This window comes from Myotis yumanensis, unplaced genomic scaffold (assembly GCF_028538775.1).
Source record: "Myotis yumanensis isolate MYYU_CA2020_CCGP unplaced genomic scaffold, mMyoYum1.0.hap1 SCAF_37, whole genome shotgun sequence".
NCBI classification, from domain to species: domain Eukaryota; kingdom Metazoa; phylum Chordata; class Mammalia; order Chiroptera; family Vespertilionidae; genus Myotis; species Myotis yumanensis.
The window spans coordinates 429,307-452,554 of record NW_027223788.1 but is presented as its reverse complement, the minus strand read 5'-3'; the positions used below and the strand labels follow the sequence as shown (position 1 = coordinate 452,554).

The 23,248-nt window shown below is 58.2% G+C and overlaps 1 protein-coding gene across 1 annotated transcript; it reads right to left on the bottom strand.

Moving 5' to 3' along the window:
- Positions 1–1,576: 1,576 nt before the first annotated feature.
- Positions 1,577–22,661, bottom strand: CDHR1 (cadherin related family member 1). Its single transcript, XM_070402846.1, has 17 exons — positions 22,619–22,661; positions 22,174–22,251; positions 21,226–21,371; positions 20,485–20,535; positions 19,284–19,373; positions 17,502–17,588; positions 16,356–16,472; positions 14,900–15,043; positions 13,343–13,421; positions 11,359–11,459; positions 8,704–8,907; positions 8,085–8,237; positions 5,496–5,660; positions 4,981–5,048; positions 4,292–4,520; positions 2,769–3,026; positions 1,577–2,110 (listed from the first exon to the last, which is right to left on the bottom strand). The coding sequence occupies exons 1-17, from the start codon at positions 22,659–22,661 to the stop codon at positions 1,577–1,579; spliced, it is 2,547 nt and encodes an 848-aa protein (XP_070258947.1).
- Between the last annotated feature and the right edge of the window lie 587 nt (positions 22,662–23,248).

The following is a 23,248-nucleotide window of genomic DNA, read 5'->3' as shown; positions in this document are numbered from 1 at the left end:
AGCAGGAGCCTCAGCAGGAGCCAGAGGCGTGGCTGCCGGTACCTGGTATTTACCTTCACAAAGAGGGTGGCTACAGGGAGCTGGGAGGCTGCTGTGCTCCCTGGGAGACAACCTGGGCCCACTGCCTCCTGACACTCAGCAGAGGACCGTCAGTCCGTCAGGGCCCTGGCTCCCCAGAGCCCACCTGTCACTACTCCGGGAGCAGGGGCTGCAGGAGCCCGGCCAGGGGCCTGTCTGAGGAGCGCCCCAAACTCCTCAGAACTCAGGACCCCACACGTGCACATCACCTGCTTGAATAAGATCCCGGGCAGATTCTCGAGGTTGTTAATGAGGGGCAACATGCAAAGTCCTGTCCCCTTTCTAAAGGGCCGACCGCCTCTTCGTTCCCGCCATGGAGACCTGGAGCCGGCAGCCTCTCACCGCCGCAGATGGAGGCTTGGACTGATTGTGCTGCCACGGGGCACCGTGTGGTGGCTGGGCCGCAGCCCCGGGAGGTGATGGGCGGCAGGAATCTGGCAATGCCACTGTCCTGCTCTGGCTGCCGGGTCAGTGGCAACACTCTCGCCCAGCACAGCTCTTCCTGGGGTGCTTGGCAGAGCAGCCAAGGGTCCCTGACACTTCCTGGAAGAGCTGTACCCCGAGAACTGCCTGCGGAGAACCCATGGATGCCGCTTGCACTTGGTGAAGCCCTGTCCCCACTGCTCATTTCATGCTCACCCTGGACCTGAGTGAGGTCCATGGGACTCACTGTCTTCATTTCACAAACGAGGAAGAGGCTGAGCTTCCAGACGGTTACACTGGGGAAGAGAAGAGCCGGCTGGAAGCGAGGTCTCCCCAGATCTCAGCCCTGACACCTGCCTGCTCCCTTCACGGCTTCTGGGGGGCAGCTCCTTCATGAGGGACGTGAAGCTTTTCCTGCGGCCACTAGGACCCCCCACCCCCTCGGGCTCCGGCTTGAACACTCTGGGTCCAGGGAAGCCCTGGCTGGGCACCCACTCTCCCTCTTGCAAGGCCCTTTTTACACCTGTGTCCCTGGTTCCCGTGGGCACAGGAGGGCCCCGCAGTCTCTGCCCAAACACCTTCGCCCCTCCCTCCCTCACCTTCCCAGTGGCCCCAGCACGGCCTCGCAGTCAGCTGACTGTGCTCCCAGTGCATCTCTGCCCTTTCCCACACATTTGCTCTCCCTCAGCCAGCACTGGACCTCCTGTGTCTGCCCTGCTCTCAGCTGGAGCTTCAGGATCAGGTTCCGGACGGCCTTGTCACAGGTGGCCAGGCCCTGCTCCTCGCCTGACAATGCAGAGGCCCTAGGAGAACCACGGACTGTGGGGTCTGGGACTGGTGAGTAGGAGACAGGGAGCCGACTCCTTGTCGATTCCCGGCCTCTGCCGAATGGAGAGCAGCTGCCAAGCGCCAGGGCAATGGGAAGTACTGCCCCATCGCATCCAGAACCAGGGAAATCCCTTGCCCGTGGTATTATCCAGAGCCCTGAATATGGGGGTTATACCATCGTACAAAACTGGGTGACCCTAAGGAGCAGCGGGGAGAGGAGGTGGGGAGAGGGGCTCCGGGCCGCACTCTAAAAGTGCACCTTGTCAGCTCTACGCTTCTCAAACTGCTGCCTGAGCTCAGAGACCAGAGCTGACTGGATGGGGCTTCCCAAGGCGCTGGGTTTGGGTGACCCTTGAGGTTGCAGAGAGGTGAGTGAGCCAGACACTGTGGGCACAGTCCAGGGTGCTGCCCCCGGGCCAGGTGCCACCCTGGGTAGAGGAGGGGGCACTGGGGCTCTGGGGGTTGGGGGGCTCCCCAGGCTGCCATTGCAGTTCTCACTGGGGGGATCCTCTTTGAGAACGAACTTGGCTGCAGCCTTGGTCCTATTGCACTTCAGCCACTTGATGTGGGCAGTGCGGGGGGCAGGGCGGGGCCGCCTGCGAAGCACACGCCGCACTGGCAGGACCTTATTGGACTTCTTGTTGCGCCAGAAGGTGGCAGTGGACACAAGGGCAGTGATGGCCACAGTAATGGCCATGGCACCAGCCAGCACGCCAACAGCCTTTGCAGGGTCATCTCTGGTCTGCATCAGGAAGGCGTCGATGGGGCTCCGGGGAAGCGTCTGAAAGAGAGAGCCGCCTCACTCAGTGGCCCCGGCTGGTCCCTGGAGGACAGAGTGGGGTCACGAGCTCCTGGAAGTCCAATGGTTTTGAATTCACTGACACCAGGTCTCCCTTGAGAGTCTGGTGAGCACTGTGGGTTTCGTCCCAGAAAAATGCACCCAAAGAACAACACACAAAGCATGCAACTCACCAGGAAATGCACCCAGAGGAAGCATGATGCCAACACCCTCTCTCAGACCTAGACCTTCTCATTATCTGGACTCTGTTCCCCAGAGAGTAGGATATAATTTACCTTTGATTATGGGGGCCACACCTGCCTAAATGTGACAGGAGCGCCTAAAATAATGACTTTTTTCTGACACTGACCTGAGAACTACACATAATGATTTCACTTCTGCTTTCAACACCCATGACAAGGAGGCATTATTCCCATTTTACAGAAAAGGAAGTGGAGGCCTGGCAAAGTCCAGAGTCACACCATTAGTGAGTCTGGAAACTAGGACTTCAACCTGATCCAAAGCCGGTGTATTTGATGGCAAAGAAGCCGGCTCAGCATTGAGTCTTTTGGAAGAAGCTGTAGATGGTCTCTCCCTGGGTCATGTTGCAGCAAGGCCTGAGAGGCCCTCAAAGCCTTCCCCACCCGAGCTTCACACCCACCTCGGCGTCTGTGATGTCAATCCTGAGGACGGCCATGGTGCTGAAGGATGGGGAGCCACGGTCCTTGGCCTGCACCTCCAGGGCCCACGTGCAGTCCCCGTTGTGTGTGATGCTGCGCAGGGCGTCCAGGGAGCGGATGGAGCTCTTGAGCCGGATTTCTCCCGTGCGTGCATCAATGTCAAACACGCTGGCCGGCTCCGCGTGCGTGATGGAGTAGTCCACCAGGTTGTTGGGCGCCTCTGCATCCAGGTCTGTGGCCTGAGCACAGGGAGAGGGGCAGCTGGGCTTCCAGGACAATGCTGTGTCCCGTCTGAGCTGCCCGGTCACACGGGGCTTGCTGAGCTGATGGGACAGGTCCTGACCCACTGAGTGGCCTGGAGCCAGGAGAGAAATTGAGTGTATGCCCCACTGTGAGCCAGTGCCCTGCCAGGGCCCCCACCTGCGCCTGCCATATCATGCTCAGAGCTATTGGAAGCAGGTGCTGTTGAAAAACAAAAGCTGGGATACAAGGTGGCGGGTCTGAGGACGAACGGTGAGGGCGGGAGCTGAAGGCGGGGCTTGGGGTCAGAGGCCACACTTCTCCTCAGGGGAAGCCTGTACAGGGGGCAAAGCATGGCTTTGAGACCTGCCGTGGGACCAGCCCCACCAGCACAGCCCCTGGAGGAGCCTTTGTTTGTTTGTTTTTAGACTCCACCCTTTCTTTGGTGGAGCCGCAATAACATCTGTTTCCCGGGGGTATTTCCGGGTTGAGGTGGGGGTAGGGACCTAGCAGGTACTTTAAAAACCCTCACCCAGAGCGAGAACTCAGTATATGGTACCCGATATAATAAAGAGCTAATATGCAAATGGTCGTCACACCCTCACATCATCACGCCCTCACACTATCACACTGTAACTGCTCAGACACTCAACACTGGGGAGAGAGGAATAGGGATCAGCCAGGCACAAATGAGCTCATGAGAGAGGAATGGGGACCAGCCAGGCTGCGGCCCAGGAGAGGGACAAGCAGCCCACCCCGCGGTCCTGGGCACCTGAGGCTGCAGCCATCCCAGGAGAAGCTGGCCTGGGTCCTGGGTGCCTGTGGCCAGCCAGAGGGAGGGAAGCCCGGGTCCCGGGTGCCTGAGACCAGCTGGAGGAGGGAATCCTGGGTGGGTCCCAGGTGCAGGGCAGGCAGAGGTAGTTAGGGGCGATCAGGCCAGCAGGGGAGCAGTTAGGGGTAATCAGGCAGGCAGAGGTGGTTAGGGGTTATCAGGCAGGCAGCAGAGGGGTTAGGGGTGATCAGGCAGATAGGCAGGCGAGTGGTTAGGAGCCAGTGGTCCCTGATTGCCAGAGGCAGTTGGATATCCCCCGAAGGGTCCCGGATTGTAGAGGGTACAGGCTGGGCTGAGGTACCCCCCGCCCCCCCCCCCCCCCCGCATGAATTTCACGCACTGGGCCTCTAGTTTTAAAATAGATTCTTAGCCACAATGTCTCTTGCAGCTGCTAAACAAGGCTTTAGGGGCACTGAGCTGCCTGAAGCCCACCTTGATTCTCACAGGGGTCCCCAGCACCATCGTCTTCTCCTGGATGCTCTGTCCAAACTGGGGGGGGTGGTCATTGACATCCAGCAGCAAGACGGTCACCTTGGCCAGGCCATGCCTGCCCCCTGTGTCTTCTGCTCTTACATGGAAGCTGTACCTGGCGGTGGCCTCGGCATCCAGGCTGGCCCAGGGCTGCGTGCAGATGACCCCCGTGGAGGAGTGGACCTGAAAGCTGCCATGCACAGAGAACAGGCAGGGTGTGCACAGGACATGCCCACACACATGGGCACATGGACACACACACGGACATGTGTGCCTGTGGCCATGCAGCTCCTCTAAGGCTCCCCATCCCTGCAGTGTCACTGAGGGAGGCAGGTCTACCCACTATGCCACCACCAACATCCAACTGAAGGACCAAGTTGCAGACATGCCCCTCCTGCCACTGTCAGCTTCCCGGTCAGTTACTTGGAGGCTCCTGAGGTCAGGGCCTCAGCTCCTGGCCATCAGGGCACCTCCCCTCTTTGGCTCCACACCTTGCCTCAGGTCTCTGCTTCCCTCCAAACCTTGCTGTGTGCTCACCTCCGAAACCAGGTCTTGTCCTCCCCCACTCACTCCTGACTGTGGCACAGACCTGTCCGCCCTCAGCCTCCCAGGCCCTGCCCAAGGCCCTGCCTGAGGTTGGGTCTACGTACAGGTCTGCCCCGGGCCCGTAGATGGAATACGTGACTGCCCCCCAGGGGCCTGTGTCCAGATCCACAGCCTGGAAGAGAGAGCACCCCATGGCATCTGCCCTTTGTGTGGGCACATTGGCAGCTCTGAGTTGTTTCAAGGGCAAAGCAGGGGGTGAGGTTTGCCCGGCTCGGGTGGAAACTGACAGAGGCTGCCCAGAGCCCAGGGGGTCTCCAGTGTGAGGTCCCGAAGGGCATAGATCTGCAAGGTGTGTACCCTCCCCCTCTTCGTCAGTGAGAGGGGAGGGGGCGGGTCCTGTGCCTGAGCTTGGGGCTCACACTCATGTCCTCTTGTAGTCCTGGGACTATAGCCCATCATGAAGAAGGAAACCTGGAGGCTCCCTGAGGGCCGGAGGCCTGTCCAAGGGCAGGCTCTTGAGAACGGCAACTCAGGCTGCAGCCTGGGCCTGTCGGACTTCATAAGGTCTCCTTCCAGGAGTCCCACCTAGATCCCATCCTGGGACTATTCCCCAACCCACCCTGACGGCCACCACGGTGGAGCCCCCTGGGGCGTCCTCGGGAACCCTGGCGACGTAGTGGGGAGAGGTGAACTGGGGAGCATTGTCGTTGGAGTCCAGCAGCTGGACCACCACATCCGCGGTGGCGCTGAACTTCTCGGCCGTATCCACCTCAGTCGCCAGGAGCTGGGGAGGGGAGGGAGGGAGGGATTGTCAGTGCTGATCCTCTTCTCAGCCTGGCCCAGGCCCACCTGCCTCTTCTCAGTTCTGACTCTCGGCCGCTATTCCTGCCACCACGTGCAGGAGGCACCTGTAAGGCTTCCATCACTCCTCCACCAACTTGCACCACCAGCTTTCTTATAGTTCCCACTGGTATTTCTGCCAGTTTCTTTTGTTCCTCTAATTTGCATATCCCTTTTTAGTTCCAATTTTAAAATTTATTGTGCTTTATGTTGTAATATTTGTTAGAGCAAATTCCTGCCTCATTCTTTCTTTCTGAGTTTTCCCACCTATCTATATATATAAAACCCTAATATGCAAAGAGACCGAACTGTGGAACAACCGAACAACCAGTCACTATGACATGTGCTGACCACCAGGGGGCACTTGTGGAACATGGTGGGCATGTGCTGAACATGGTGGGCATCAGCAGCAGGCAGCAGAGTGCGGAACATGGCAGGCGTCAGCTGAGGCAGGATGGTGGAGCAGATGAGCAGGGGCGCCAGACCAAGGCGGGGTCACTGGTCACTGTCATCGGGGCAAGCCTCTAGTGGTCACTGAAAATTCTTTGCTCCCACACACCACGGTCCCACCCAATGCTTGCACCTGCTGCTGGTGCGGCCCAGCTCGCACTCGCACCCACTGCCTGCACCCAGCACTGGTCCCAATCACTCGGCAGCATCAGTGGGTGTGAGTGGCGTCTGCCAGCCCTGATCACCCCTGAGGGCTTCTCCACCTCCCCCTGCTCCTGAGGGGCAATTGGGGCTGGGCAGGGCCATGGAGAATGGGCTGAAACCCGCCCCTGTGCCCACCAAGGCCCACAGTTCCTTTCAAAGTGCACGAATTCGTGCACTGGGCCCCTAGTGTTTATATATTTATTTCTCCAGATGGTGTCAAGTCCCCTCACCACCTCTCTGAAGGAAATTCTAGATAAGACTTAATTGAGGTGGCATTGGATTCTTTATTAAGGAGAATTGGCATTTTTAACAGGGTTTTCTACATCTGTTTGTTAAATTTTTGCATTTTTTTGTCATTTAGACGTACCCTATTTCGTGTTATAGGAATTCCTAGAAAATTTTTCTGCTAGTTGTTTTTGTGAAAGAAAAACCTTTATTCTATTGTTTCCATTGCTAGTTTTTGTATGTAGGAAAACTATTGAATTTTGTGTGTTAACTTTGTAGCCAATCATGTTAACAGCTTTGCTGTGTTTCTGACTATTTTTCAATTCCTCTTATGTTTTTCTAAGCAAATAATCATATCACCTAAAAAATGATAAAATTATCTTTTCCTTTCTAATGTTTATACCTCTTATTTCCCTTCTTTATCCAGGAATAATGTTATTCCAGGAATAGTATTAAATAACAGTGGTTATAGCAGGCATCCATGTTTTGTTTCTGGCTTCATAGAATGCTTTTAGAATTCCACTTTTAAGAATGATGCTGGCTCGCCCGGCCGGCATGGCTCAGTGGTTGAGCCTTGGCTTATGAACCAGGAGGTCATGGTTCGATTCCCAGTCAGGGCACATGCCCAAATTGTGGACTTGATCCTCAGTGTGGGGTGTGCAGGAGGCAGCCAATCAATGAATCTCACTCATCATTAATGTTTCTATCTCTCTCTCCTTCTTCCTTCCTCTCTGAAATCAATAAAAATATATTTTAAAAAAGAATGATGCCGGCTCTGAATGTGTATGTATAATTATAAGTAATTATAATAATTTAAATAATATCAACAAAGTATTTTTATTTTTATTAATATATATTATTTACGTGTTTATGTATAATAGGTGTTTATGATTATAGTTTTAAATAATTGTAAATACAAAGGAGTATGTTTTATGTTTTGCTAAAGTTTTATCAGAATAGATGACAGATATCAAATGTATATGAGAAGAAGATGTATTGTGACAAGTAGTGTTTCTTTCTCCACCTATTTTTTTAAATGTATTTTTATTGATTTCAGAGAGGAAGGGAGAGGGATAGAAAGATAAAAATATCAATGGTGTGAGAGAATCATTGATTGGCTGCCTCCTGCATGCCCCCTACTGGGGATCGAGCCCGCAACCCAGGCATGTGCTCTCCACCAGAATCAAACCATCCTCCAGTCCCCAGGCTGATGCTCTATCCACTGAGCCACATCAGCGGGGCTCTCCACCTAGTAACATGCACATCCCACTGCAGTCTCCCCTTGGCCCTCTGTGCAGGCCTGAGACTCGGAGAAGCTGTGTGGCCACAGGAGGAGGCTCTCATGTCACCTTCTTCTCCCTCCCAAGTCAGCAGCCCAGGCAGAGGGACTGAGAGAGAGAGTAGGACGAGGAGGGGCAGGGGCCACAGGGGCCTCAGAAATGCACCCAGGGCTGCCTGCTCCGTGGGGATGGCGCAGAGCCTCCCATACCTGGAAGGTTAACACTCTGAACTTCTCAAAGTCAATGGCGGCTGAGTTCTCTGCGAGGACTGTGACTTGGGCTTCCTTCAGGGCTGTCTGCGGGACCACACGGAAGGCGTCCTCCAGCCCCACCAGCCGCAGGGCGAACTTGGCATTGGTGCCCTGGGCGGAGGTTTGGAGAGGAAACAAGGAAGGTGAATGAGAACAGAACTCACACGCAGCAGCCCTGGGCCAGGGAGCCTCCCGCCCTCAGCCTTGGAGGCAAGATTTCCTTCTTCCTGAAGGGGAGGCGACCTGTCTGGAGGGTCAAGGGCTGTGAGTACCCCAAGGGTCCGAGGCCGCACCCCACACTGGCACAGGAGGCCACAGGCCACGTTCACAGACCCCGCCCAGCCAGGCAGACAGGCGGTGCTTCTGTTTGACTTTAACTTTTTAACTGATCATGAATGTCTAGCCAATCAGTCTTCATTAGCCATTCTCCCACCGCTCTCTCGGTTACCCTCTCCTGTTCCATTCCCACGGTGGCCATAAGCCCTGTGACAAGCAGTGAAGGCTGATGCAGACTCTGTTTGGGGCGCTGGCCCCATGCGATTCTCAGGAAGACAGGGTGGAGGGCAGAGCCACATACCTGGTCCAAGTCTTTGACAGTGACCTTGAGGCCTCGCAGGATCTCCCCCGGGGGCGGGTGCTCGGACAGGGACAGCTCGAACCTGGTCTGGGGTCCACTCTCTCCATAGAATGTAGGTGGGTGGTTGTTGAGGTCCACGAGCCTGATGGTGACGGGGACCGTGGCCTGGGCAGCGGGGCTCCCTGCAGCGCTGACCTCAGTCACCTGGGATGGGGACAGGTGTTCTGGTGCTGGGACAGGCTGACCCCAAGGTGGCTGCATGGCCCCACCTCGCGGTGGTCATCCCTCACTCTCTCCTTAGCTAGCGACTCACCAGCTGATAGGGTGTGACGGGGGTGAGGAGATACCACTCAGTGACTAGATCACAAGAGGTTATAACAGCGTCTGCTGGCAGACTCTCCCAGCTGCTTCGGGGCAGCAGGCAGCTACGACGGAGAAGCCTGTGTCTCAGGAACTAAGGGTGACTTCTGCCAACAGCTAGAAAGCAGCAAATCTCTGAGCCCATCAACCCACAAGGAAGGAAATCCGACCCAGAGCCATGTGAGCCCCAGGGGGCCCTCCTCGCTGAGCCTCCAGTGAGAGCAAGTCCGGGCTGGCAATTAGATGGCGGCCCAGGAGGCCTGGAGTTGAGGACCCACTAAGCTGAGCCTGGACTCCTGACCCACAGAAGCTTTGAGCAAGGAGTATGTGTTTTTCAAAGCTTCTAGGTTTGTGATCATCTACACCAAGCATGTCAAACTCGTGGCCCGCGAGCTGCACGCGGCCCACAACAAATATTTTTGCAGCCCAGCCAAAATAACGGTATGTAAGAAACATTTTAATAAAAATTTCAGCCCTAACTGGTTTGGCTCACTGGATAGGGTGTTGGCCTGGGGACTGAAGGGTCCCAGGTTCAATTCCGGTCAAGGGCATGTACCTTGGTTGTGGGCACATCCCCCGTGTGGGGTGTGCAGGAGGCAGCTGATCGATGTTTCTCTCTCATCGATGTTTCTAACCCTCTATCCTTCTCCTTTCCTCTCTGTAAAAAATCAATAAAATATATTTTTAAAAAATTTTCATAACTTAATTTTTACAATATCCTGTTATACACAATTATTAATAACAAACTACAACCCTCGCTAATGACTGATTACTATAATTGTGTTGCATTCATTTCCTTTATGTGCCTTATGCTAAGGCGCACTATTTCTCACCACTAACACTAGCAGCGAATATTTTAGCAGCTGATGGTCACATCATTAGCCTTGGACTGACTTGTTGGGTGTGAGCAACAGGAAATATTTCGCTTTTGGAGAACAAGAAAAATAGGTTTATTTGCGTTATGCTTATTAATTTGTGCACTTATTCAGTGTCTGGCAAGTTAATGTTCAAGAAAAAATATTAATTTTTATTAAAATGTTCTGTTATTTTATGTTAACAATTACTCATTTACTAGTATTTCAGCCTGTCTCTGTCAAAATAAACCTACGGTTCTATGAAAATTGAAGCTTTTTTTTTGCGGCCACATAAACTTAAACCTTGTTTATTTGGCCCATGTTAGCCTTTGAGTTTGATATGTTTGCTCTATTATAACGGCCACAGGAGACACCACACGGTGCTGTGACGAAGCCACTGACCAGGTGGGGTGGGGGTGGGGAGGGGGCAGCGCCTGGAGTCACAACGACTGAGGAGCAGGTGTGTCGGACTCTGCCCTCAGTGTTCTCGCGACCTCACTGCACGAATCCCCCTTTGCAGCCAGAGGGTTCGAACCCCAGCTCTGCCACGCTCTGTCCTGGGTCCCTGGGCCAGGGGGAGCTGCTGGGGGAGGGGAGAAGCACTAGTAGATACTAGTACAGGCTGCAAGCGGGGCTGAGGCCACAGGCGCCTCGTGAACCGCGTGGCAAACACCGCGTGAGCCCCTTCAAGCCTCTTCCCCTAGTTCCATGAGCTCTGGTCTTAGCCATCGAACATTTCCCTCCTGGGACCCTTCTGTCCACCTGCAACTTCCTACCTCTCCTCTCTCCGGCGCCTGCACCTCTCCATGTCCTGCTCCCACTCACCATCCCAGCCTGACACTCGCTGCCCCCACACTGCCGAGGCGCTCCGCACTCTCCCATTCCGGAAAGCTCTGTGCCCCCCCCCCCCCCACCACACCCTCTCTGAAGGTCCTGCTCTGCAGTCCCCTCCATCCTCTGGCAGCTCCTTCGCTTGCTCCCTCCTCACTCTGAGCTCGGGGTGCCCCTCAGCTGTGTCTGCACCCATGGCTCCTCCCAGGCCATCCTCTGGCGATCTCTGCCCTCCCTCTCACAGCCACCGTTCCTGTGCAAGCTCCTTAAATCCTAAACCTGCCTGCAGGTTGGGATGTTTCAACTTGGCTTTCCCTGCGCAGCAAACTCCTCGTGCCTGTCCTGGTCGGGCCTCCCCCTCCCGGCTGGCCATGCCCGGTGTCACCATCCTCTCCTCTCCTCTCCCACACTCACAGCCAGGGCCTCGCATGCTCTGTGGACTCTCCTCCTTCCTGTTTGCACTTGGTTCACTTCTGCCAGTCCAGCCGGCCTTCTGCATCGGCCCGGCTGCTGGCTCTGCCTCCCTGTTCCTCCTCCGCATCCCTCCCAGCCCAGGCAGGCTGGTGGTCTCAGGTGCCTTCCGGGGCCAGAGAGCAAGGAAGGCCAGTACCTGGACGTGCAGCTCATACACCTCTCTCCGGAGCTGGGCAGGGCTCTGGGTGACCACGATGGCTCCAGACGTCACGTTAATGTCAAAGGCACCGTCACTCCCTGTGGGAGGAGACGCCCCTGCAGTGCTGGCCACGCACGGTGCCCGGGAGTCTTGCCAGGCGGGGTCCCATGTGCTCCTCAGGCCAAGCTCAGAGTCTCCTCCACAGAGTGGGGCTGTCTCAGGGGCCGTGGGGACTGGAACTCACTTCTATTGGGCGCCCAGGGCCTTGCACTCTGCCTGTCTCAGGGACAGTGTGTATGTGCGTGTCTGTTTGTGTGCACTCGTGTGTGTCTGCATGTGTGTACGCGCACTGCGCGTGTGCGCATGAGCACGCATGTGCAATGGAAATCGAAAGACAGATTCAGAGGGGATAAAGAGTAGGAGAGAAGGGGGAGGGGAGAAAAAGAGGAGAGAACAAAAGAAAAGAGACTGGAGGGGGGGAGAGAGAGGGAGTCAAGAAGAGAGGAAAGAGGGGAGCATGGCACGTTGTGCAGGTGTGAAGTGGGCAGTCGCGTGCCTGTGGGCCTGGGAAGGGCCTGAGGGGGCATGTGCGTCCGGGCACATACATCCTGGGGAGGGGCTGGAGGAGCAGGTGAGTGAGAGCTGCGGACGTGGCCGCTGGGCTCAGGCTTAGGTGTGGTGACCCGACGGAGGGCTGCCCACTGGGACCGGCCCCTGAGGGCTCAGTGGCCCCCAGAGCTGTCCCACCTGCTCAGCTGCTGCCCCGCTGAAGAAGGAGCACAGACTCAGGTTCAAACCTGGTGGGAACTTGGGATGCCTGTTTAGCTCTCTGAGCTCAGCTTCCCCATCCATATACAGGGCTAGTACTAGGAAAACGCCATGTCATCATGCATTTAACTCATTAATCCAAGTATATGTTCTAGGCCAAAATTGTTAGAGTATTAGAAAAACACAGCATTGAAAGAGTGTAAGGAATGTCGCCACCCCTCTGTCGAGCGTATGCTCAGGGTGAGGGTGAGGCAGGCCCGCAGCCAGGCGGGGGGCAGGGCGCCGAGGCCCTGGCTGAGCCCCCGGCAGAGCAGTCCCAGCAGGCCCCTCCCACAGAGAACATGTCCCACAGATGACACCTTGGCTGTATTTCAGCTCCAGGTCCAGAAAAGCCACAAAACCAGGTGGGCGGCACCAGGACCAGCTGTGATGCCTGACACCCCTGCCCTGGCACTGACCCATCGGTGGCCACCACGGCCCTGGAGGAGCCCACCTGGAAACTGGTGACTGTTCTGCTGGAACCCTCCCCAGGCCACCCCTCAGATTCCCGCCTGCGAGAGAAATAACCCCCAAGACAAAGGACCCAGCGCTCTCCCCCAGGAGCCGCCGTCATTGCTGCCCCTTCTCCTTCCCCACAGCCAAGCAGTCCTGCTCTAAGGGACCCCACGAGGCTTGCAACCTGGGGAGCAATGGGCAGTGGCAGCTCCTCCCAGGCTAGTCCCCTCCACCTGACCCCAAGACCCCCTTTTCTCTGACTCCCCAGAGAGCTAGTGGCCCAGCCGGGCGCTCCTGTTGCTGCTTCTATGCGAAACCCTTTCTTGTTTTCCGTCCCGGCTTTAATAAACATTGCCTCACAGTCACCTGGGCTCGTGTTGTGAAATCTTTCCTGCATGAAGTCAAGAACCCACATGCTACCGGCCGGCTGACCCCAGGCAGACTGCTCAGGGCCAGGCCCCTTTCTGGGAACAAAAGGAACATGAATCTGCCCACCCTTTGTTCTCAGTTCCCCACCCAAAAGCTTCTCTCCCTGCGACTGGCCCTAATGCCAGGCGGGCCGAGGCCACGCGCAAGGGCTGCTGCCCACTGAGGCCGGCCTGCCCTCCGCAGTGGGCTCTGCCCGCGGCGACTGGAAGCCAGGAGCTGGGAACGTGCTCTGGCTGCCCAGGGTCAGAGCTGCTGCCGAGGTGGCGTCCCCAAAGGTGCCCCGACTCACCATTCACGAGGCTGTAGAGAAGGCGGTTGGGTTTGCCCCTGTCTCCATCCATGGCGACCACTGTCAGCACCTCAGAGCCCTTGGGAACAGGAGCAGTGACTGGAGGCTAGGGTGGTGCTAGGGCCCCACCCCAGTCGTTGCCCCGTCAAGCAGTGGAGGTGCTGGCCTCACCCAGCAATAGAGCCGGCCTCTGGCCTCCGTGGGCCCTTCTTCTCTGGGGAGCTCACAGGACCACTGGCCTTGCAGGGACTCTCAGCCACACGTCTCTTACTTTGCCTCCTTCCTCACATCCCCCACTCAGCCCTCAGCCCTGTCCCCACCTCCAGCTTCACCCCTCTTCTCACCCATGCTTTGCCTTTGGAGGTATCAGAGGGGAGGCAGGAGGCTGGTGGGAGCGGCCAGCACAGAGGGGTCCCAAGTAAAGGGCAGGATCAGGCTTTTACCTGGGCCCCGGGGTGCTGTTTGAGGGTGTGGCCCGGGCACACAGCTAGACAAGCCCTGTTGACCTTGACCTGACACCCCTTCTGTGCTTTCTCCTCAGCAACACAGAGGACGCCCCCACACCTGCCAGTCCCAGCGGGGAGGAGTGGGGAGGAGGCTGGCACCTCTCCCTCCCTCCTCCCTACCCCCCCTCCCTCCCTCCCTCCCTCCTGCCAGCGCCCATCCCAGAGGGGGGCATTTTCACTTGGGCCTGGCATGGGAATGGTCCTCAGTAAGGGTTTCCGTTGCTCTACAAGGTCAAGAATCATCCAAAACTGGGGAAGTGAAGATGGGGCATGCAGCTCGATCCCACAGGAGGCCTCGAGCCCGGCCCTGGAAGTCTGGAGCTGTGGTCTGGGGGACCCTGTGGTGCATACCCTGGAAGGAGGGCATGTCCATGATGGGGTGCATAGCGTGGGAGCAGGGAGGGGGGCTCCCCCCTCAACCCAGATATGAGTGGGGCAAGGGCCTTAGACCGAGGGCATGTTTCAGGCAGAGGGATAAGGCAGTGCTGGGCAAGGGGGGGGGGGGGGGGGGAGAGATGGTGATGGCTGGGGAGGGCGGTTGTGAGGCTGGGGTTTGGGTGCCTCCCCTGAGAGGCAGAAGGAGCCCAAACACTGAGGTCAGAGCTGCACGTGGGGAGACGCCTGGGGTGGGCCTTGGAGCTGAGCCTGTGTGATGTCCAACAAGGGTCATGTGCTTTGGCAGCAAACTGAGGGGCCCAGGCTCCAGGCCTGGGGCTGTGGGGGCACAGGAGCACCTCACCTCCTACACAGGTGCAGGAGAGACGCAGCCAAGGCTGTCACCTCCCTCCCAGCCTCCTGGCAGGCCTCGCAGGGCCGACCTCTGGGCGGGTCTGAGTTGCGTGTGAGGGAGGGAAGAATGCCTGGCACAGTCTTGCACCCCGTGGTGCCTGCACAGGAGCCCCTGCTTCCTCCCCTTCGGCTTCCAGAGGCAAACACACCTGTTGCCCTGAGCCTGCGAGTCCTGTGGGGAGCTCAGTGCCTCCGCAGGACCCAGGGCCTCAGGAGCAGAGCGGCGGGGGGGGGGGAGGGGGGTGCGGGGGCAGTCACCCACTGGAATGGTGTCCTCGTACACGCAGCCACGGAAGGGAGTGCCCACAAACACAGGGCCCACATCCTGCACGTCCTCCACGCTGACCGTGACCGTGGTGGTGGCTGAGAACACCACAGCTGCACCCCTCAGCCGCCCGCCGCAGTCCTGGGGAGGAACCGGGAGCAGAGAGGCTGGGTTCCGGGCTGACAGGCTCCGTGGCATCGGGGAGCTGCCCTCTGAGTGCTGTTTGCTCCTGCCCCCACCCTCCACCCCCAAGATAGTTCCCCTCTCGGAGAGCGCTGGGGGATGAGACGATGCCTGAGGCCTGGCTGTGTCTGGCTCTCAAAAGAGTTCTCTCTCCAGGGAGGTCACATTGGACAAGTGGCAAAGGAGGGAGTCATACACCCCCTCCAGCCAGGAACCAACCTCAGCCCCTCCTGGACCCACTAGAGTCTGACTGGGCCCTGCTGGGTGGAGAGCCCAGCTGACGGAGTGGCCTGCTCTCGTACCCCGGCACAGGCGGGCGGGGGGCCTTCCTGAGGACCTGAGCGCAGGGCCTGGGAGGCCAGTCGTCTCTGGGGAAAAGCAGCTGCTCTGAGCACCTGCGGAGCTGAAGGCCCCACACCACACATTGGAACATGAGGACTGAAGCCTCAGGGACAGGCTGACAAGGACACCGAGGCCCCAAGAGGTAACTGGTCACACAGAGGAAGGCCAGGTGAGCAGGCCTGGGGCTGAGCCTGGGTGGGCGGGGGTGAGTGCACCTGGGAGGTGTGTGGCCTGGTGGGTAAGTGGGCCTGGGGGATATGAGGGCTTGGAGGTGAGCAGGCCTAGGAGGTGAGTGGGCCTCGGGGGATGAGACTGGGGGGTGAGCAGGCCTGGGGGGGGGGCGGGGCTGTGGCATGGCGGGGTGAGTGGGCCTGGGAGGTGAGCCTGGGAGGTGAGCCTGGGGGAATGAGCCTGGGGGGTGAGTGGGCCTGGGGGGGGTCAGCCTGGGGGGTGAGAACGCCTGAGGGGGTGCAGGCCTGGGAGGGGGGGAAGCAGGCCTGGAGGGTGTGCCGGCCTAGGGGGTGAATGGCCAGGGGGGTGAGCCTGGAAGGTGTGAGGGCCTGGGAGTTGAGTGGGCCTGGGGTTTGTGCGGACCTGGAGGGGGGTGCAGGCCTGGGGGGTGAGCAAAGGCCAGGGCTGAGGTTGTGCTGGGATGTGAGTCTCCAGGCCTATGGAGGGGACCTGGCATGTCTGTCCCCTAGAGGGGACAGCACTACAGCCCACAGCCTCCAGCAGCCCTGGAGCATACGTCCATGTCTGCGTGGAGTCCACTCAACAGACATTGCAGCTACGCCCGGCCCCCATCCCAACCCAGTCACCTGCTCTCCAAATTGCCCTGTCTGCTGCAGGATGAACCCCGCTGCCATCGAGTGCAGCTTCCCTGGCAAAGGCTGGGGAAGGGCTGCATGCCCCCCTTCCTCCCTGGTACCTGGGCAACCACCGTGACGAAGTGGGCCTGGGCCGTCTCGTAGTCCAGGGTGGACCCTGCTCCGAGGTACAGCACCCCGCTGTGGCGGTCCACAGTGAACTGGGTGGCCAGCGTGTTCTGAAGGGGTGAGGGTCAACTTGGTCTTGGGGAGGGACCGGCGGGCCTAGGATGCCGGTTCTGCTTCAGGAAGGGGACCTGCACTGTCCTAGGTCCCAGAGACTCCAGCCTCGGCTTGGAGTTCAGCCTTTCTGGCCTCCAGGTCCCCCTTGTTAGGGCTCTGGGTTCCCCCTGGTCCTCCCTCAGTCAGAACCAAGAGGGTCCCTTCCAGAGGCCTTAGCTCAACTGGGAAAGAGCTGGGTCCAGCTCTGGTGCACCTGGCCTGCAGGTCCCAGCAGGTGGGGTGTCAGCACAGAGCCCCCCCTAGAGAGGTGGGATCTTCAAACCCGACCAGCTGAGCGTGTGGGCCAGTCCCAGGCAGCGCCTGGAGTGGGCGAGGATCCCATCTGAGAGAGGGGCCTCCGTGTCAGGAGCTGTTGTGGGACTTTATGAGGATAAAGCAGCAGCCAGTGAGGGTGCTTCCATCTCCCCACCTCACACGCGAGGGGTGAGCTGGGAACATCGGGGATGTTGGAAGACCCGCGAGTGGGAAGTGGTTAGATTTCTCCAGCACCTGCTGATCCCAAGAGATTTCCTCTAACCTGTGTTTAACCACCAAGCTGTGTTGCCTGGAAAATTGAAAGTGAGTCAACGTAGAGAGATGGATGGATGGATGGACGGACGGACAGGTTGGGGTTCACAGCCGAGAGCTGCCCTCTGCCCTTTCTCCCGGGGGGGCAGGGTGAGGGGGTATTAAGTGCCCAGGCTTCTCCTGGGGAAGGGTTTTGGGGGAGAACGACGAGTCCTGGAGATCAACCAACTCAGAGTAAGGTGGGAGGGGGGAGTCGGGGCAGACAGCCTCCGCCCAGCCCCTCATGTGCTCACCTGTCTGTTCTCCCTCTGCGTTTACTGAATCCATAGGATCTGATGTATCATTTCTGACAATTTGGGGACTAGTAGAGGCACTGACCTAAGGCCTGGTGATGGAGGGTCAGCCATTGGTTCCCGCCAGCCCAGCCCCTGGTACATACATGCATGTGCCCTGCTCACCTGCAGGGAGTAGGTGACACTTCCTCCAGAGCCCATGTCCTCGTCCACAGCACGGACCTCAAAGATACTGCTCCCAGCAGGTGTGTCCTGAGGGGTGCCACAGGGGTTAGGCCTGGGACAGGGGCAGGATGCCAGGGAGCTGGGGTGCGGAGGGTCATGGAAAAGTGGGTCAGGAGAGTGAAGGGCTAAGAAGAGGTGGGAAGGGGGTGATGAACCCAGGAGCCCTGGGCAGCGGCACATCAGGGGGGGTGGGGGGCGGAGAGAAGGAGGAGCAAGCAGATCCCCCTCCAGCCCCCAGCACAGCCTCTGAGAAAGAGGAAAACTAAGACTCCAATATGAACTGAGAAAAGGGCTGATAAACACGGACATAGTCAACACAACCAGGAATAAATCCATACAATCGAAAACCAAAATAAAATATCTTCCTCCCAGTGAAGCGAACACTTAAATATGTGAAAATCTGAGTGTGGCAGGGCTAGGGAGACACCTCACCCACATCACCCCCATCAGGAAAGCACCCTGGAGAAGCAACAACCCTCAGGCATTCACTCTCCAACCTAACAATTCCAAATCTTGGTCTGTATCTTTAGGAAATAATTCTAATTAGAGAAAAAGAACTGTTATGTTCAGAATTTGATGTTTCTTACAGCAAAAATTTAAAGTATCTTAAATATCCTATATAATAAAAGGCTAATATGCAAATAGACCGAATGGCAGAATGACCAGTCACTGTGATGCCCACTGACCACCAGGGGGCAGACGCTCAATGCAGAAGCTGCCCCCTGGTGGTCAGTGCACCAGAAACCGGGCGGTGGCGGGAGCCTCTCCCACCTCCAGGGCAGTTGGACATCCCCCGAGGGCTCCCGGATTGCAAGAGGGCGCAGGCCAAACTGACCGCCCTCCCCCCCAGTGCACGAATTTCGTGCACCAGGCCTCTAGTCTAAACATAAAGGAACAGTTCCATAAATGGTGCAATGTTCACTTAACAGACACTAGTAAAATGGTAATTATGCAAACTTTAAAAGTAAGGGGGGGGGGGAATGCTTATGAATTAAATGGAAAAAAAGTATACAGAAAGCATGCTTAGTGTAGTCCCAATTACCTAAAACACACAGAAAATAAATCCAATAATCACAAAAACAGCTGGAAAGAAATACACTGAAATTTAACAATGCAGTCTCAACCTGGAGAGGTTTGGGTTGGTCTGGAAACTTTTTCTTTTTTTTTAAGAGTGGGAATAGCAATTTTGTATTATCTAACAAAACTTTCTAAAGATAAAAATATCTAAATGTAGAATGATCAAAAACTGATTCTGAATTTTGTAAAAACGTGTAAGAACAAAGTCTAAGGAAATGCCTTGCCACCTTGCCAGTAGGAATGGTTGAGAAGTCATCTGGAACATCCCATAAGTGAATATTTATTCAGATTCGATGAAACTTACAGTTCATTTTTTCTTAGCCCACCAAAACAAATGCATTGTGTCTATTTTCTGGCTAGTGTTAATGGAAACTTTTTTCTCTTTACTTTTCTACATATTTCACATTTCCACAATAAACATACATTATGATTTGGAAAATGGTAAGCGAACAATCCTTTGTGGGGAATGCATGTGTGAGGAATGGCAGTGGGGGCGGGGGGAGTGCGAGGGAGGCCCCAGAGGCAGTGAGTGATGGGAGGCCCCTGACTCAGTGCCAGGGCCCCTGGGCCAGGCCACGGCAGCCCCAAAGGGCAGGCAGGGTCTGGCGCAGGAATGCATGGGCCCTGCCTTGGGCCCAAGTTCACCTCAGGAATCTGGACCGTGTACGGCTCCTGGAGAAACCTGGGTGCCTCGTCATTGACATCAGTCACCAGGATCACGACTTTCTCTGACACCTAGGGAGGGGCAAATGGGACAGGAATTGGGGCAGTGAGGCCTTCTGGGTGATAAAGGGACAGTGGCCCCTAGTGCCCCAGGTATATGTCTCTACCCATCTCCCTCCCTCCCTCTATTCCCCCTCCCTTCTTCCTTCCTTCTTTTATTCATTCATGCAACATTATTATTAAGCAACTACTTGGTGCCAAGCACTGTGTTCCGTCCCAGAGGCAGAAGATACACTCTGATGGTGTGTATTTTGCAAAATGAGATGGCAGGGCAAAGGTCAGCATGTAAAAGAAGGTGGTGATAAACTCGGTGATGGCAGTGGCATGCCGGGTGCTGCCCGAGTGCAGGCCTGACCCCGGACACCACGCTCACCTTGCCCAGGTCAGTGCCTCCTGAGGGCCGGGTGCACAGTGCAGGAGGCTGTGGTCAGGGGCCCAGAGAGGCATCTAACCAGCCTGGGGGTGGGCAGCAGGGCGCCTCGCAGCGGAGTGGGAGCAGTGTGTCAGGTGAGAGGATGAGAGGGAAGGAACACCACATGCCAATGCAGGAGGAGGGACCTGGTGAGCTCAGAGAACACAGTAGATGTGGCTGATGTTGATGGGGAGAATGTGGAAGGGGGGACAAGGCCAAGGGTGCCCAACGGGGAGGCCCTGAACGCCAGGCTGCAGCTTGGGCTTTCTCCTGGGGGTGGGGGCAGCTGCTAGTGCTCTTGAGCAGGTCCTGGCCAGGCCTGGGATCTAGGGGGGCATCTGGGAGCCTGCAGGCAGGAAGTCCCTGCGATTGGGGGAAGCAGCGTGGTGGGGGCTGGGACAGTGTGGCTGTGGGGAAGGAGGAAGGGAGAAGCAGGCTCGGGGGCCCAGGAATTCTGCATGGGTGACAGGTGGCAGAGCCAAGAACAGGTGGAGGAGGCAGATGGGAAAGACTCCAGGAGACACTGAAGAGCCTGGCTCTCTCCCTCCCTGCCCCTTCCCACCGGCCTCCCTCCCTGCAGCCTCTCCTACAGCCACTCCTGGGGGCACATGGGGCAGGACTGCAGGGAGTCCCCCCTCAGGGAGGTGGGAGGGGGAAACTGCTCAGGCCCAGGCTGCGGGCTGCCAGGGGCTGGCCCCGGTGTCTGCTCACCAGGTTCAGGCCGTCAGAAATGCTGATGATGGCTTCGATCTCGTCCTCCCTCTGTGAAGCACAAGGACTGAGTGTCCAGGAGAGACACACCCTAGAGACCGAGACTGGGGGGACCCTCCCTGCTCCCCTGAGAGAGGCTGGAGCAGGGCAGGGTGCCTCTGGCCATACTTTCTTTCAGGGCTCTGCATACGGGTTCTCCTAACCCAGAGGGACTGCCGAGGAGCCAGCAGAAAACGTCCCCCAGCTAGAGCGCTGAGACGCAGTGCCGGGTCCCAGGAAGAAGGTTTTATTCCTTTCTCCCTTTCCTTTCACTCCACTGGCCTCCCCCGAGCCTCTCCCGAGCCCACAGGCTGCAGAGGGCCAGGTCTGTGGTGTCTCACACTCCCCAAGACTCAGTGGGACTTCAGGGGGGAAGGGTGTTGAGATTTCCTCTCTCTCCTTGGCCCAGGGCTGGTGGTGGCTGCATCAGACCCGAGCTGGCAGGAGCCCACGGACAGGTCCTGTTCTGTGGACAGCCAGGCCCACTAGCTGGTGTGGAGGCCCTGCCCTGTCACTGCAGGTTCGAGGGTGCAGAGGGTAGAGTTCTACCAAACTCAGACCCACCCCTAGACCATGCAACCAGCCCTGGTCAGCCCGAGTTTTTGTGGCTTATAGGACCTCTCCAAGGACCATCTCGGGGGGCCTTTCACCCACAGATGCTGGTCTCCATGCCAACAGGCTGCACCCTCACACCTCCCGTACCTCTCGGTCCAGCTCTTCGATCAGGGTGATGTTTCCAAAATTGGGGTCAACAGAAAAGACGCTTCTAGTGCTGGGGTCAAAGCTGATGTGGTAGGAGACAGGCTCACCCTCAGGGTCTGTCCCATTCAGCGTGTACACGTGAGAGCCTGGAAGGCGACACAGGAGGCCTGGAATCTAGAGCCCAACTTTTCTTAACAGTGGCAGCAGCTCAGAACAAGGATCCCCGTTTACACAGTGAATATGCGATTCAGAGCAAAGGCCCAGCCTGGGCGCAGGGCTGCGGCCTCCCCGTGGCTGCTTCCCACTGTGATGTGAGGAAGAAGGTGGAGCACCAGCCATTCTACTATCTAGATGGCTGAGGGGCTCCGGGCAGGCCCCTTGCCTCGCTCTTGAGACAAGAACCCAGACTGGGGGTGGGTGGGGGTGGTGCACCATTCAGGCAGGAGGAGTGGCTCTCAGCAGCGGAGCCCCCAGGCCCAGGTCAGCTCCTCGGGGCCTGCGAGCAGGCGGCTTGCACTCTGCTGTCCTTTTGCTCAGGCTTCCCAGCCCAGATGGAGGGAGGACCTGCCGGGCTCCCTCCTCCTCTCCTCTCTGTGTAGCCCAGGCAGGTGGGTGTTCTTGGTCCATTTTAAAGCCTAAAGATCTGCGACCTAAAGATCTGGGAGTCAGCACAGGTGCTCAAGGTCACGCCAGTGGGCCCTGGACAGCTGGGCCCAGCAGTGCCTCCGGGGCCAGTCTGTCTGTGCCCGTCTTCTCCCGGACCCCGGCTCTGGCCCCCAGGGCAGCCTTGAGCTCAGCAAGAGCCCTGGGAACTCAGGGCACAATCAGCACCGGAGCCGGGCAGCTGGCACCTGTCCCCACAGGCTTGGAGGACTGGCTCCTGGTGGGTGCCATGTCCGGGGAAGGAGAGCCACCCCTCCTGAGGCCCCGTGGCCTGGGGCTCCTCACCGACAGGGGTGTCCTCCGGGAGGCTGAACAGGCCCAGGTTTCCGTTGTCGAAGAAGTGGGGGGCGAAGTTGACCTTAGCTGGGAAGAAAACACAGAGCAGGTGGCTCCCAGGCGTGAGGGGCACCTTCGCCCAGCTCTCGGGGTCTGGCCCACCCCTGGCACCGTGGGACCCGCTGGGGGGGTCTCTTCGCCCCACCCCCTGTCTGCTTGTCAGGGACACATTCTCTGGGGCGCTTCGAATTCAAGCAGCGGCCAAATAAAACCCCCCAATGGGCCATGGAAGCCCGAGCCAGAAGGGGCCTGGCGCCCTCTGCCCCCTCTCCACCCCCCACCCCCGCCCCGCAGAGCAGCCGCCTAACACCCCTCCCCCCAGGGTCCTGGAGGCGGGCAGCAGGGTCGCCCCCACCCCTCCCCGCCCCGGCCCGGCCCCACCCCGCCCGCTCACCGAGGCAGAGGCGCAGCAGCGCCAGGGCCAGGGCGGCCCGCATGTCCCCGCGGCAGCACCGAGCGCCCCGCGTGTCCCCGCGACGAGCAGAGGTGCGGGCGGGATGGGCGGGGGTGCTGCGCGGGTGATCGGCTGGGAGGCCGATTAGCGAGGGGCCGCAGCGGCGGGGAGGGGGGCCGGGGGTGGGGGTGGGGGGACGAAGACTGCGCTCGGTCCGAGCCCGCCGGCCTCCTGGGGGACAGACGCGCGCTGCGGGGCCTGAGGAGCCGCGGAAAACTGGCTCTCAGTCCCCACGCCCCGGCGCAGGAGGCCCCTCTCAGAGCTTCCTGGCCGCCAGGAGGGGGGCGCTCGGAGCCCAGCCTTCCCGGCTCCCTCCCCAGAGGAGGCAGGAGAGCCAGGCCAGGCGTGTGGGTCCCGGGGATTGTCCCCGGGGCTGCGGGTGAGATCTAAAGACCCAGAGGAGGGTGTGCGGTGTGTGTTGGGGAAGAGCAGAGGGTGGGGGCTGTGGGCTGCCTCTGGGGGCTCCCCTCCTGCCCGCCCTGCGGCCCCCCCCCAGCTAGGCCCGCTCTCCTGAGGCTTCACCACCAGTCCTCTCAGCACCTGGGAGAAGCAGCCACTCCAGCCCTTCCG